This window comes from Festucalex cinctus, chromosome 14 (assembly GCF_051991245.1).
Source record: "Festucalex cinctus isolate MCC-2025b chromosome 14, RoL_Fcin_1.0, whole genome shotgun sequence".
Taxonomy (NCBI): Eukaryota; Metazoa; Chordata; class Actinopteri; order Syngnathiformes; family Syngnathidae; genus Festucalex; species Festucalex cinctus.
The window spans coordinates 714183-730558 of record NC_135424.1 but is presented as its reverse complement, the minus strand read 5'-3'; the positions used below and the strand labels follow the sequence as shown (position 1 = coordinate 730558).

The window sequence follows — 16376 nt, the reverse complement described above, 5'->3', positions numbered from 1 at the left end:
CTCCTCGTTAAAATTTATTTTCGTTTTTTGGGGGACTTGTCGGCCGTTGACGTGAAAAGCTTGTTGGAAAACTTTTTTACTGCGTTAAATGAAGTGAAATGTTTGCTTGTTTGGGGAAAAAAAAAGAATCCGACTCTCCTACAGGAGATTGTTGTCATGCATAGGGCTTGATAAGAGAAAAAAAACAAAAAAACTTCAACTCATTTGAGAATCCCTGCAGCCTCCTTGACCACTTTTTGTCTCATCTTTTCATCCGAATATGCGAGATTGTTGTCAATTCTTCTACTTGCCAGAAATTCCTGTGTTTCCATCTCATCCTTTCTTCAGCATCGGGGAGATTGTTGTCTCATCTAATATTTTCCAGAATTTTTTTGGATACTCCCTGACCTTTTTTCATCTGCATTGTCATCTTTCTATGGGAGATTATTGTCAATTCCAGTACCTGCCAGAAATTCCTCACTTTTTTTTTTTTTTTAGCATATGGGAGATTGTTGTCTCATATATTATTTTCCAGAATTTTCTGTATCCTCCCTGACCTTTTTTTCATCTGATATTGTAATCATTCTATAGGAGATTGTTGTCAATTCCAGTACTTGCCAGAAATTCCTGCGTTTCCATCTCGTCCATTTTTCAGTGTATGGGAGATTGTTGTTCTTATTATTATTTATACTATTATTATTTTATTTCTTTATTTCTTGTAATCAATGTGCGGGAGATTGTTGCCACGCGAGTCCTTGCAAGAAACCGTTTGCATCTTTTCCGACTTCTCGTCTTTCGTCACAGTCGGCCAGATTTTGTGACCACGTGCAGTTGTTCTCTTTTCAACAGGAAGGGCGGCGAGAGATCTTTTTTTTTTTTCCTTGCATCTTTTCTCCTGTTCTGCAAGCTGCTGTTAACGAACGCGTCGTCACCCCGTCATCAACCGAGATAACTCCGCCCCCCCAACTTGCGATCCGCATCGGCCTCCGTTTGAAGTCGTGCGTCTCATTAGCACACTTTGGAATCGAGTTCAGGGGACGCCTGCTCCCAGATGTTTGGCACGCTGCTTAATTGGCGCTTCTTAATTAGACAGAAAAAAAAAATCTCCTTTTTGCTCCATTTTCAGCAACGGTCGTTGGAGAACCGCAACAAACATGCTAATGTGTCGTTGGCTAACATGTTGTCCGCCAATAGACAATCGTGATAATCGTCTCATTACTTCTCTTATCTGTCAAAATCTGCATTTACTCAACACTTTTTGTCATTGAGATTTTTTTTTTTTTCCCCCATGTTTCATATTCAAAAGGTCACCAACACGTTATTGGGAAAAAAAAAATGATTTTGGAGGAAAGTTGTACAAGTGATCATTTCAAAATAGAAAAAACCCCAAAATGGCGGACAAAGGTAACTAAATTGTTTTTTTTTAATCTTGGTTCTTCAAATCTAATTGAGAAGCACCGCGTTACATGAAGTTACGTGGAATATTTATGAATGAAGAACGCCGTCGCGTTTTATACTCAAATAACTCGGCGTCCGTTGGTGAACAATTCCTGGTTTGAAATGTGAAAAGTGCGACTTCGGAACTCAGCATATTTTTGTCCCGCGAGTGACGCGAAATGTTCCCGCCAGGCGAGCCGGCGGTGGCCCGGGAGAACAACTGCCTGAACGCGGCCAAGGCCTGCAACCTGAACGACACGTGCAAGAAGTACCGCTCGGCCTACATCAGCCCGTGCACCAGCCGCGTCTCCACCGCCGAAGTCTGCAACAAGAGGAAGTGCCACAAGGCCCTCCGGCAGTTCTTCGACAAGGTACGCGTTAATCGCCGGCAACTCCAATTCAAAAAGACGATTTCGCTTCAAATATTTGCAATTGATTCCGTCTGGCTCATGTGATTTGGACTCATAACTGTCATCTGCTCAGGAGCGATGTTTGCTTTTAATATCGTTCATGTCCAACGGAGCATTTTCTGCTTTATTCGCATTCTCTTTTCTTGGAGCTTTCTGTCAGGTTGCTATCCATTTGTGCAGTTGTAGCACCCTCTGGTGGCCAGTTTTTTTTTTAGCGCAGTCTAATTTTCACGAGGGATGTTTTGGCCCTTCTCTGTTTCAAATGGACACAAATTGTCAGCCGAAGCGCAACGTGAATTGCAATTTTTTTGCCATTTGAAAAGCGAGCGTTTGCGTTTGCGTTCAGGTTCCCGCCAAGCACAGCTACGGGATGCTGTTCTGCTCGTGCCCGCTCGGCGACCGGACGGCGTGCTCGGAGCGCCGGCGGCAGACCATCGTGCCCGTCTGCTCGTACGAGGACAAGCACAAGCCAAACTGTCTGGAGCTGCAGGCCTCGTGCAGGACCAACTACATCTGCAGGTGACGCCGGCAAAACAAACAAACAAACAAACAACAAAAAACAGCCGACGCTTGCCCGCTCCGTTTGCGCCTCGTTTAGTTGGCAGTTTTAATCGCTTTTTTAAATGCTTCTCAGTGTCATAATTTACTGCAAAAACAAATGAAAAAATACATTTAAACAATTAGCAATTTTACATCAATGTCATTTATGTTAAATATTGACTTGAAAAACAGCAAAAACTTTTGCGCTTAAGAAAATTGGATTTTTAAAATATGTCAAATAATTTGAATAAGACAATAATTGTTTTCAAATGTCCTTAACTTTTATTATGGATTATAACAAACTATATTTAATAAAATGAACAAACAAATTGCTTCATTGGTGTATGATTGTACGACAATCAAATCAATCATGATTTGAAAGACTTTTGAGATCTGGAAATGTGCGACGCAATCAAGCGTCCTCGCATAACTGTTGACGACGTCCGTGACCTCGGAAATCCGACGCCAACACGCTAATGACGCTGCGCTCGTTCAGTGATGATGTCATCGCCAGCAGCGTTCCTCCGCGTGTGCGCAGCTTTTGGCTCACCAGAATTCAATGGAAGCATCAGAAATGAGCTCCGTTTGGACCGAGACGTCGTTGCATCGCGCTCGCTCGCTCGCTCGCTCGTGCAGTAAATCGTGAACTCGCATCAGCGTCCCGTCTCGCTCCGGTGCCATCGCACGCTCGCCGCTCCATTTATCAGGTGGCGGCGAGATGAATGGGACGTCTGGCGTTTTGCCTCCGCCTCCCCTCGCCATATGTCGGCCATTTGTAAGATGGCCGACGTCCTCTGCTGACGTCTGACGGATCGCTCGCTCGCTCGCTGACAACGCGTCCGCAGGCGTTTGCCCGCTATGTCCACGTTTGTTTACATTGGGGGATTTCATTTCGTTCTACAAACAAGTTTTTTTGGTCTTGTTTTTAATACAGTGGGGGCAGCCCAGTCGCAATCTCTTGTGAATCGTGATGAAAATCCGTATCGAACTGACAGCCAGTATTATTGCAAAAACTTCAAATTAGTTATCAACCACCGTACTCCAAACAGACATTTTTTTTTTTTTTAAATATTGAAGATGAACCCACAAATGGGTGAAACCACAGGTCCACTTTACAGGAAGTCCGAATTCCGAGTTGTGTAAATTCAGTGTAATACCACATTTCGCCACCACATGCCTGGCAGCACTGAGCTCTGTTGGGAGAAGAAGCGTAAGAAGAAGTAGAACAAGTAGAAGATGTAGAAAAAGTAGAAGAAGAAGAAGAAGAAGAAGAAGAAGAAGAAGGACCTTCCACAAAATATTTGACAATCCCCCTTTATCTACTTTTAAAAGCCGTCTTAAAACGCACGTGTATTCTTTGGCTACTTCTTATTAATTGACTGACGTAACATTTATTTACTTGTATACAAAAACTTTTTTTCTTTTTTTAAATACTTGTATACTCACTAAAAATGTTTTCTTTTTCTTATCTTATTCTTTATTGCACGACCGATTTCGGTTTCACGTACAGCAATGTTTGTTTGAAAGTGCGTTATCAATAAAGTTGTCCATTTTGCGGGTTCCACCTGGCAAAGTCAAAGCATATGAAAAAACGAAAAATGCGTCGCTGATCTTTTCCAGGTCGCGTCTGGCCGACTTCTTGGCCAACTGCCAGTCGGAATCGCGCTCGCTGTCGGGCTGCCTGAAGGAAAACTACGCCGACTGTTTGCTGGCCTACTCGGGCCTCATCGGTGAGTTTTGGGCTTTTTTGGCATATCGGAATCACATGCAATAAGTTTGATATGGAATTTGATGCTTTGATCCCAATTGGACCAGTCAGACTGTCAGATTTACGCGTTTGACATTTATTAAACGTGACAAAAAAAAGAGAAGAACTGACTGATATAATTCACTACTGCACTCTTGAGAAATAAAAAATAAAAAATAATCCCCTCCTCACCCTCTCCTTTTATTCGGTTTCCATGCCCCGAATTCCGTGGGTGTCGCAACCCTAATAATCATGCAAATGCAAAAGATAGTTGGAACACAGTCTACTTAACGTCAGACATTATCGAGAGGTGATTACAATTAATGAAGAATACATTGAGTTTGATTTAAAAAAAAATTATCTTTCACGAGATAAAATTAGATACATGTTAAATATGGCAATAATATGGATATCGCTATATTCAGAAACTATATGGCATGTTTTTCCAATATCGTGCAGCCCTTCCGTTGTCCTCACAATGTCCCCCATGTAGCCCCGCCCCTCCCCTGAAAAAGAACAGGCGAAAGGTTGTGGAGCGAGTCCAAGCGCCTTTCGGATGCTGAAGAATCAGCGACTGAAGCAATTTACTGGCTCTGGCGTCTTCTCGCCTCGTCTTGCCCTCCGCTTCCTGTTCACGCACGCACGCAAACCATCTGACAGTATCAATGCACGAACGCTGCTGTTATTCATCACTCAAACGCACACACGAGCTGTCCAAGCAAGCCGGCGAAAGAAAAAAAAGAAAGAAAAGAAAAGTTTGTCCAGCATGAAGAAGTGCTTGTCAGCATCCTTCATGTTGGATGTTTGTCTTTTCAAGTCATCGTGGAACTGATTGATTGATTGATTTGATTTTGTTTCGCACCCTCACAAGTTTTGGGACACCATCTTGGATTTTGCCACAAAACGTCACCAAAAATAATTAATAAAAATAAATAAATCACATTTTCAAAACGTTCCCACTTTGTGCTACTTTTTCAATGGCCACTTCAAACCCAAAAAAATGGAAGATTGTCTGGAACTTTGGGGGCGTGGCTTGTTTGTTTTGTTTTTGTGGGTCTCCTGTTCCAAATTCCATGTTGCCATTTTCCAGTAAGTTCCCCGTTTGGGTTCTACGGAGCCAAGTTTTTGTCTTGAAAGGACTCTAAAATGGCTGCTTCAAGCCAAAATGGCCGACTCTCACCATCTTTCCACGAATGGCTTCTTCAGACCAGCGTTATTATTCGAGTTTTGGAATTTCTCATTTCAAGTTAGTTTAGATTTTTTTTAAGTTAGTTTTAATTCGTTTTCAGGGTGGTTCTGTTAGTTTTTATTCGTTTTAGTTATTTAATAAATGTTTAGTTTTAGGTTGTTGTTTTTTTAAAATATGTATTACTTGTGCATAATATTAAAAAAAAAACATCTTTTGGTGCTTTTGTCTGCTGTAAGATGACATCACTTTTGTGTGACACACTTTCCAACGTCCTTATTCATGCGGTTAACATCAAAATAAATCCACTTAAAATCACATTTAAAATCAAAGGCTTGTGCAGGAAATTCATTACCAAAGACTAAAACGAAGGACATTTTTGCTGTAAATATAAAATGTAGTTTCAGTTAGTTTTCGGTTTGTTTTGTTTTTTTTTTAGCATTTTTCTTATTTTATTTCATTAACCAAATTTTTTGAATTTTAGTTTTTAGTTGAGTTTTTTTCTTAGTTAACTCCAATAATCTTGCTTTCAATATGTCTCTTTTGTTGTATTATCATGCTCGTAACTCAAATCCTTTTTCTCCATCGAAATGAATGGAAATCTGTGAACATTTGTATTTTGGTTTGATTTCCAGGCACGGTGATGACCCCCAACTACCTTCGCTCCCCCAAGATCAGCGTGTCGCCGTACTGCGACTGCAGCAACAGCGGCAGCAACAAGGACGAGTGCGACAAGCTGGCCGCCTTCTTCGCCGACAACACGTGCCTGCGTGAGGACAAAAACACAACACAACAAAACAAAACAAAAGATTCCTTTCGGATAAGCAGACGCCTTTTTTGTCCGACAATCTTTCGGCTCTGCGGGAGGATTTCAAGTGTTTGAAATCAGCTTCAGATGGAGACGATTATTGCAATTGGGCGAATAGAAGAAGACGACAAAATTGACAATGGTGGGAGGGAAAAAAACAACATTTTAGTCCACTTCTGCACCAACCAGATAAATCTGGACACAAACACGTTAGGGACGGACCAATATCCAAACATGACGAGACGATATCACGATACGATAATTATCACGATATTGTGGGGATATGATACAAAAAAAGGACACAATATTGTAAAAAAACAAAAAAAAAAAAAAACAATATTGTGCTTTTGTACATAATGCATATAAACAAGCTCCAATTCCTAATAACACTTCATATTGAGGCACTTACTTGCTAATGCACGTCCACATATTAGACTCGGTTACTCATATTACGTGCGCCTTCATTTGACCATTAGCGTGGATTTTGAACATATCGAAGGGCCAAAACATGCTTTGTAAAAATTGAACTGCACTAAAAAAATAAAAAAATAGCCACCAGAAGGTGCTAGAACTGCACAAATGGAAACTTGACTTTTTAAACCGATGTGCTGCTTTATATATCATGACATGACGCCGACGATATATTGTGGCAGTTTTAATATCGCGATATTGCCGTTATCGTTATATCCCTCGTCCTACCACTGGGCTACATTTACTTGCTCGTTTACTTAACAATTGAAATCCTAATCCACTCACTTCAATTTCTTTGGTGAAGCTCTTGCAAAAAAAAAAAAAAAAAGGTAAAACACCCAGATGACATCATTTTCTTCTGCCGTTCAATCACTGAAGTTTCGTGCGACTTTGAAAGTATGCGAGTGGATCAATAAATCAATGGTCCATACTTGACCTTGGCGGAATTCTTTTATCGATCCCCGAGGAAGTCGAGCATTCCGATTTGTCATGTTGACGTGAGGGACTCGCCAAGATTTTTGGGGAGAGTCTCTCGGTGACGTCAGTTGAAGGTGGGAAGCGGAACGAACGCGGCGCGTCCGTCTCGGCTCGCTTGAGTTCCCACGATCGAGTTTGACAAGCAAGTCAACACAACTACACATTCAAACCAGGATTTCTTGCGTCTCTACTGATGAGTTTTGTTTGGTTTTGTTTTTTTGCAGTTTCAGGATTTCGAGACTTAGCCATGTGTCCGGCCGTGTTAGCATTAGCATTAGCATTAGCGTTAGCGTTAGCCACCGCTTTGCTCACTCCAGTCAGATGGGAGAAGTTTGAGGAGGCCTCGCTAATGCTAATTAGCACGCGACTCGTGGCACTTTTGAACGGCTAGTCATACAAAAAAAAAAAAAAAAACGCTTCAGGAATGTTTACAGCGAAACATCTTAACATTACTCAGCAACATATGCTCTTCCTATGGTGCAAAAAAAACATGATCATCATGACTTGTTTTTTTCTTCTACTCTCTAATGTCGCGACAACTTGACTGTGTATCAGAACGTGCGGAACCACACTGTCCCCAAGTGGCCAAATCGGGTATAACATGAACAGCGTTCCCAGCACACAAGGGCAAGACAGTACAAAATAATTGAAATAAAATCGATTTGGGGGACATTTAAAATCGATTCTGAATCGTACTGAATGAGAATTCGAGTTGATTTGCGTACTTAGTAGACTGAAAAAAGTTTCTCCTAAAACGCAGTCATTCTGAATTATCTGTCAACTTTTCATATGTGAGAGTGTTGACATGAACCGCTAACGGAAGCCGCTCGCTCGCTCGCTCGCTCGTTCGCTCGCTCGCTCGCTCGTTCGCTCGCTCGCTCGCTCGTTCGCTCGCTCGCTCGCTCGTTCGCTCGCTCGCTCGCTCGTTCGCTCTCTCCGATTTAATTGAAGCCCTCAGCCCGCACGCCATCAACTTTTATTTCCGAACCGGGACGGCACAAACGAGCTCCCGATTGACGTTGCTTTCAAACGACACGCTTGGATTCACGCTGTTCATTTATGGAAACATATCTTTTAGAATCATATGGGAGAGTGCTGATATGGGGAAAAGGTTTTGTTTTCGTTTCGTTTTTTTACTTGCCAACATTTTGCCATTTTTTTCAAGTTGTGATTTGGGTTGGTGCAAAAAAAAAAAACACAAAAAAAACCTCTTAAGACAAAGCCAATCAAATACTATAAAATATAATAAAATAAAGAAAATAATTATAATAGTATTAATAATAATATAATGAAGAAATAATAATAATAATAATAATAATAATAATAATAATAATAATGACAATAAAACCATCTGAAGCAAGAGGAGAAAAATCTTACAGTATATCCAAAAATGGAATTAGCATTTTTTGGAAATCACAAAACATAACGATGAAGACATTTCGGCATCAAAATTTTTTTTTTCAAGAATCCATTGTTGCATTTTTGATGACAACTGCAAATAATTCAAATATTCATGTTAGCAAAATGAATTTATCAGAACTCATCCTGGACGTCAGACAGGCTGCAGCATGTGGGCGTGGCCTTCAGGGTTATTATCGTTTTTTAATTGATATTTTTTCATTAGTTTTGATTTCATTTTGAGTTTTTTTTTTTTTTATTTAGTTAGTTTTAATTAATTAAATTTAATTAATATAATTTAATTTTCAGGGTGGTTCTGTTAGTTTTTATTATTAGTTTTAGTTATTTAATAAATGCCTCATTTTAGTTTATTTTTTTTAAAAATATTTATTTAGCAATATTTAAAAAAAGCACCATGGGAGTGACGTCAGATTTTGGTGCTTTTTCTATTGGCTGCTGCTCGATGACATCACTTCTGTGTGACACACTTTCAAACGTCCTTATTCCAGTTCATATCAAAATAAATCGACTAAAAATCACATTTAAAATCCCCAAAGGCTCAAGCATGAAATTAATTACCAAAGACTAAAACAAAGGACATTTTTGGTATGATTATAGTTAGTTTTAATTTGTTTTGTAAACTTAAAATAAATAAAAAAATAATAATAATAAATAATATAAATAATACAAACTAAATAATAAAAATAAAATGAAGTTTCAATTTTTTTTTTAAAAGTTTTTAATTTTTATTTTATTTTGTGAACAAAATATTTTTGGGAATTTGAGTTTGTTTTGTTTTTCTCGTTTGTTTTGGTGAGCTCAAAATAACTTTGTGGGTCATGTTAACTCGAATCCGTTTGTCGCACGCGCAGGCAACGCCATCCAGGCCTTCGGCAACGGGACGGACATCATGGGGGCGTGGCAGCCCCTTGCTCCCGCCCACACCACCGCCGCCGCCGCCGCCGCCACGTCGCCGCAGCCACGCGGCCGCAACAACAACCTGGACAACCACATCGACAGCGACTCGGCCATTTATCACTTCTGCGGGAGTTTGCAGGTTCGTGCGTGCGTGCGTGCGCATATGTTGGCGCGTGCGTGTAGCTTGGCGAGTTGTGGCGTTCCCACCAGCGGGAATTGAGCGAGCGAGCGAGCGCAGCTGATGAAACGCAGACGCGGCCAGCGGCAATCGCAGCCTGCGGGCAGGAAGTCTGTCAGGCGATCGCGTCGTTAGCAACAAAAAGCACAATTCAAATATCACCTTCAACATGACACGTACAGAAAAAGCTAATTATCAATAATGACGTCATTAAAAAAAAACGTTTTGTCTTTTTCTCAGGTTTTTTTTTCTTTCCTGACATCTTCTTCGTCAGAAGTCACCAAAATATTATTATTATTGTTTTCCCCGTCATACCCAAAACGTCAAACTAATTCTGCTCCTTTTTCTCCACCAGAATTGAAATCATTTGTCACTTTTTGGAAAAAAAAAAAACTCAAGATACATTTTGAATTGGTTCACAAACAAATACTAATCTGGTGGGAAAATTGCACTCTTTTAAATTGTACTTTAATCAAACGTACAGTAATCGCGTCATTAACTCATTGACTGGCAGCCATTTTGACTGGATTTGGACTGATTTTGCAAGGCCCACAGAATATTGTGGAACCTACCAAAAAGAAAGATGTTTACAAATGTCTTATTTGATGCGTTTTGTATTATGGGAGCTGCAAAAAAAATCAATAAACCAAGATAAAAAAAAGAAATAAATGGAATTGAAAACCGCAATTTTGATCATCAAATCTTTTTTATGCGGTCACATGCTGCGAGCTTCCCACAGTTGACGTCGTGCGTCCAACAAACAAACCCAGCGAGAGTTTTGTTTGTTTTACCTTCATGTAAAGAATTGTTTTTGTCTTTGTTTTTGCTTGCGAGGTAAAAACATTTTTCCTGTCGCGTTTCCAACAAGCTCGGCGCAATCCGAAGTGGAGCAAAACGCCGTCCGACGACATCCGACGGCAAACGTAGCGTCGCGCTCCGCATGCTAATGTGACTTTTGCCAACGTTCGGGTACTCGACGGAGACGAGGGAAGACATTTCCTTCTCTCCTTTTTGTTTATCTCTTTTGAATTGGAAATGAGCCACGTACGGGAATGTTGTTTTTATAATTGACATTTTCCAGATTGGACGGGTCAGCGCACGCACGCACGCACGCTTTTCTTCAAAACGCTTCTTACTTTGCATTTCTTCGTACCTTCAAAGCAGCAGCACTGAGCTGCTAAAAGTCATTTCTTCTCATCGGTTGCCCGCAGAGCTTTCCCGCCGTCACGCAATCAAACGCGGATGGCGAGATGCTGATGATTACTCGGCAGCAAACGGCACTTTTCATTCTGGCAACGTTTCTTCACAAATTATTTCTTTCATTCACTTAGCAACTGATATCATTCAAAAGAACTCCTCAGAAATGTATTAAAAATGTTGCCACACGGGCGTCGTGACAAACAGGAAGTCTAACAACACACAGGAAGTGGAATGTAAATCAACATCTGTGATAAACAGGAAGTGTAGTGAAAACAGGAAGTGTAACAACACACAGGAAGTGCAACGCAAATCAACATCAGAGGTAAACGGGAAGCTGTAAAACAGGAATCGAGTGACAAACAGGAAGTGGAACAGCACACAAGGAGTGTAACGTACATTAAAACAAGAACATTACCAAACAGGAAGTGTAACAACACACAGGAAATCAACATCTGTGATAAACAGGAAGTGTAGTGAAAACAGGAAGTGGGACAGAACACAGGAAGTGTGATGTGCAGTAAAACAAGAACATTAATGCCAGACAGGAAGTGTAACAGCACACAGGATGTGCAATGTAAATCAACAACTTGTAGTGTAGTAAAAACAGGAAGTGGGATAAAACACAGTAAAACAAGAACTCTCATGACAGACAGGAAGTGAAGTATAACCACACAAAGGAAGTTTAATGACACACAGCGAGCTTGTGTATTGTTTTGTGTAAAAATACATCAATAAATAAATAAAAGCCTGTTGAGAAACAGGAAGTATAAAGTCAGACAGGAAGTGTAATGTAAAACAAGAAGAAAAGAGAAGTGTTCAACAAAACAGGAAGTGTCACGACACACAGTAAATGTTTCTGTAAGCTTCATTTGTTGATAAATGTAAAAAAAAAAAAAAAAAAAAAAAAGTGTTGAAACTGCTGATTTTTTTTTTTTTTTTTTTTTCCCCTGAACAGGCTCAGAAGTTGAAGTCCAACTCGAGCGCTGACGGCATCTTCTGCGTGGTAAGTCGTCGTCTTGGCCATTATTTGACCACAACATACCAGGTTAGCTTAGCCTCCTAGCATCTTCTCGGTTAGCTTGCGCTAAACGGAGCCTACCGGAAGTGCGAGTTTGAGCGCATCGCCTCACCCGCGGAAGCGGCGGACTTCCTCGCTGACTTCCCCGCGGACGTCCTGGCAAAAGTTCACGGCAAATGTCAGCGTGCGCGATGGCTGACATTTGCCTAGCGAGAGATGACCCGCCTGCTAGCTCGCAGCTTTATTAGCTTCCGCTAGCGCACGCACGCACGCACGCACGGAGCGTTCGGCGCTGGCATTTAGCCGTAATAAAAACAACCTTTTGACGTCAAAGCGGATGAATTTATTTAAGCGCGGTCGGCTCCGTTTAGCGTGCCGACGGGGAGACCGACATGCTAATGTTGCTTACGTGCGGTCGGTGATGCTTCATAAACATACGCTAGGACGGAAGTAGAAACCACATGACTAAAAAAGAAAAAAAAAGGGAAAATGTGAAAGGCAAATTCTCAAACAACAAACCCAATTATTGCAAAACAAAGTAGACAAAATAATAAATATATTTTTAATGTGGGGGGGAAAAAAACAACCGACAACAGTTTAATTTTGTAAATTTATTTGAGTTTTAAAATTTTTATAACATTTTTATTTCTGTTTTTGAAATGTCATAAATTTTTCACCTGTAAAAAGAAAATATTTTTACATTCTATTTTTGGTTTTCAAATTTTGTCTATATATGTACCATGTGATTTCGTTTCTTAAATTGCATCTTTTCATCTGCAAAATAGTTTGCGTTTGCATTGTTGCGATTTTGTTTATTGTTACAAATTTTGGCCGAACTAACGTGAACATTTGTTGAAACGGATTTTTTGGCGTTTTTGTTGCAGGACCCTCAGATGGACGGTCCCAGCACGTCCAACGCCATCGCGAGGAACTCGTCCGACCGCCGCCGACGAGCTTCCTGGCCGACGTCTCTGCTGCCCCCGCTGCTGTGGCTGTGCTACTGCGGACGCCATCTTGCGTCCTTGTTGTAGCCTCGCCGGACTGACAAAATGAATTTATAAATAACACGTGAAATTGTTTTCCTTCCTCGCTGTACGAAATCCCTCCGGATCGTGTTTGATTCTTCAGTTTTTTTAAATCTTTATTATTATTATTTTTTTTTGCTGTGATTAACTTTTTTGACGTACGTTTTTCTTTGCGTCGGTCAAGAAAGCTTCTAACGTGTAGACGCAAATATATGAAAAACAGAAAAGTCGAATCAGTTAGCGCATTGACGCTAATGAGCTAGCGCACAACTTTTTTTTTTTTTTTTTTTTTTTTTTTTTTAAGTTTGTGAACGATTGAACACATGGAGAAGGTTAGCGTAGTCCGTATCGAAACGCCGCAGAAAGCACACAAAAGTCTCAAAAAAATAAATAAACCCAAAGCAATTCTGCCGTTTTTGTGTTGAAGTTGCCATTTTACGTATCTTTTGATAAATCCACAAAAAGTCTCATGAAGCAATTTGTTGAAAAGACACCAAGAATCTGAAACGGCCATATTTGGTGCACCTCTAATAGCAAATGAAGAACGTGAAACAAAATTTGTCGTTGCTGGAATGTCGGGGATGTTTATGTTTAATAATAATATTCATCATCATCTTTGCTAATGGTGTTAGCCTTGAACGCAATCCGCCCACTGAATGTTTCTGGTCCCTTGGGCAGTTAAACTGCAAGCGGACATGCCGCTAAGCTAGCTAAGCTAAGCTAAACTAAGCTAAGCTTAGCTAAACTAAGAGCGAGAAAGTGAGACGGTAATTATTGTAAAAATTGTGGGAATCATACCAATTCATTTTATAGCTTTGTTTTTGTTTTTCTTATTTAGCACTCACCGATGACACGCAGGTAAACAAGCGGGCTAGCCACGCAAGCGTTAGCATCTCGCTATCATCTGTACACCTCAACATGCTGAGAAGTCCAAATGATTTCGAAACGGAGACGTGTTGGCTAATGCTAACGCTAACGTGTAAATCAGCCGATTGTAAATGGAGTTGGGAGGGTTTTGGGGACTCACAAAACTTTGATTTCATATTGTTTGGTCAACTATTTTGACTTGGAAGATTCTCGTTTTTTTTACATATACGTCACGTCCATTTTCTCCTGCTCTGTATGCGATATAAAAACTCCATTCGCGTTTGTAAACACAACCAGAAAAGAGAGAATATCCGCGTGAACTCCTGTTGTACTTTAATATACGCAAATTTTGTTTACGATGTTGCTTAATTAAATATGACGATGTTTACTTTCCTTTTTTGGAGAAAAATTGGAATTATTTTTCTACATTTTGCTCTTCTTTGACGCGTTGAAATGAAGGAAGGCTTAAGCTAGTTTTGAATAATAGCGATATTATTATTATATTCATGACGAGACGCCTGGCGGTTGAAGGTTTCAAGATGGCGTCACCCGCGTTTTCGACTCACAAGAGAACAGATGGCGACTCTTCTTCTTCTTCTTCTTCTTCTTCTTCAGCTTCCCGCCATCGTCTCGCTTGTGGAAAACGTCAAATCTGTTGTACAATTAATAAACCAAACAAACAAACATTAAAAATGTTCAGTCACCAAACTTGCATCACTTGTGCTTCTTTTGCCAACAAAATGGTCGCCCTTTAGTCACGTTATTAGCATATGCAGTTAGCAGCTTGGGTAAAAATGGGAGGACAAAAATTCTTCAAAATAAAAAATACTGTTTTGGATGTTTTTTTTTTTTTTTGATAATTAACATCTGGAAATGAAAACAAGAGAGAGCAAAATTTTTTAAAATTACCAACACAACACACCTCACATTTTACGGAGCTGTTTATCGTAAAAAAAAATCTATTTTAAAAACGTAAGACTTTTTTTTCTGTGTAAAGGGAAAACTTATTCACATTAAATATCCATTTAAAAAAAAACATGGCATTTTCACAAAAAAATGCAATTTTGCAGTTGAAAAAAAAGAATATTTTATTTTTTAATAAATAATATTTTCTTCTTGTCGAAACAAATTTTTCCAATTTTTTTACCCTCACAAAATGAAAAGCTCTTTGCTGAATAAAATATGACTTATTAGATAAAACTATGCTTTTTTTTAAAAAAATGGAAGCACTAATATATATATATATATTATTTTTTTTAAACAAAAAAAATTTGCAAACTCAAACGGCTCAATTTTTGGAAGAATGAATACTTAAATGAAAGAAAAGCATTTTTGAGTTTTTACAATTCTAAATACAATTTCTTGTGTGAAAATGTAACAATGTTGGACAAAAAAAAAAATAAAAATACAAATGGATGAGTTTTATCGGTTAGCGTTGTAAAACTCACCTTCTTGCTGAGAGGGCGCTGTAAAAAAACCCAAACAAAAACAAACAAAAAAAAAGTCATCATATACGTGAGGAAGGCGGCTGAACGGTGGGGGTGTGGCTTTCTTCTCCGGGGTCCGGTCACGAGACCCCCGAGGCGAATTGGCGTCCGGGTGACGAATTGATGGCGAATACCAAAACGTCTCGTTGGAATTGTGCCACCGTTTGGGGACGACAACGCACGACACACTTTTGACAGCCCGAAATGAGAAATTCTGCCAATAAAGCTCCAAAAAACTCTTCGGGGATTCCCCAAAGAAAACTTTTCAAAGACGAAAGCATCCTGCCTTCCGTACTCATCACAACAACAATTCAACAGCAATACAAAATAAAATACCATATTATATATATATATATATATATATATATATATATATATATATATATATATATATATATATATATATATATATATATATATATATATATATATATATATATATATATATATATATAGATATATATATATATATATACACTATTTTTTTTTTTTTACACTAATTTACAACTCTTGTTTGCAATCACTGGCCCACATTTTTGGGAGTATTTCGTCATATAATATCACAGAAAATGTTCTTACAAACCTGTCGGGGTGTGCTCATTTATGCTATAATTCATTTTTCAAAAGAGAAGAATTTTTGGTCTTAAATAAATGTTTAGTTTTTTTCCCACAAAGAATGAACACTTTTTCTATAAAACAAATAATTTAATAAATATAACTTAATTATGAACAAAAATCATTTAATGCTTTACAATTAAATGAATTAATATATTTATATTAATTAATATAAATAAATTAATATTTATAATGTGAAAAAAAAATATTTTTTTTCTTTTTTAAAATGTTTTTAATTAAAAAATAATGAAATGTGAAATTGTTTTCATTTTTTAAAATAACAATAAAATAAAAATTCAAATGGCAAAAAATGTACCTTTGATTGTGAACCTATTTTGTAAAATGTTTTTTTTTTTATTTGGACATTATTTTTGTCACGTTACTTGACTTATTTCCGAGCCGGGAGCAGCTCACACGCATATCGAACTTCCGACATCACACGAGTGGGGGCGGGGTCATGAAAGGGGTCATTAAGGAGAGATGCTGGTGGGGGTGTGATGCGCACGCTTGTTTTTTCTTGCTGACTTGCGAATCGGCGTCGCTGCCAGTCGTCCACTTACAGATGAAAAACGCTCGTCTTGCCTCCGCCGTGCTAATGGCCATTAAAACATCTTC

The 16376-nt window shown here is 39.0% G+C and overlaps 1 protein-coding gene across 3 annotated transcripts in view; it reads left to right on the top strand.

The window, feature by feature from the left end:
- gfra1a (gdnf family receptor alpha 1a) overlaps window positions 1-14367 on the top strand; it is a 52945-nt gene extending 38578 nt beyond the window's left edge. For all 3 annotated transcript variants that reach the window (XM_077494564.1, XM_077494566.1, XM_077494565.1), the window contains 7 exons: window positions 1609-1787; window positions 2173-2345; window positions 3987-4096; window positions 5935-6069; window positions 9326-9510; window positions 11705-11752; window positions 12652-14367. In XM_077494564.1, the coding sequence (XP_077350690.1) occupies window positions 1609-1787; window positions 2173-2345; window positions 3987-4096; window positions 5935-6069; window positions 9326-9510; window positions 11705-11752; window positions 12652-12798 (977 nt within the window). In that variant the 3' untranslated portion in view covers window positions 12799-14367. The remainder of the gene's footprint in view (window positions 1-1608; window positions 1788-2172; window positions 2346-3986; window positions 4097-5934; window positions 6070-9325; window positions 9511-11704; window positions 11753-12651) is intronic.
- Window positions 14368-16376: the final 2009 nt, after the last annotated feature.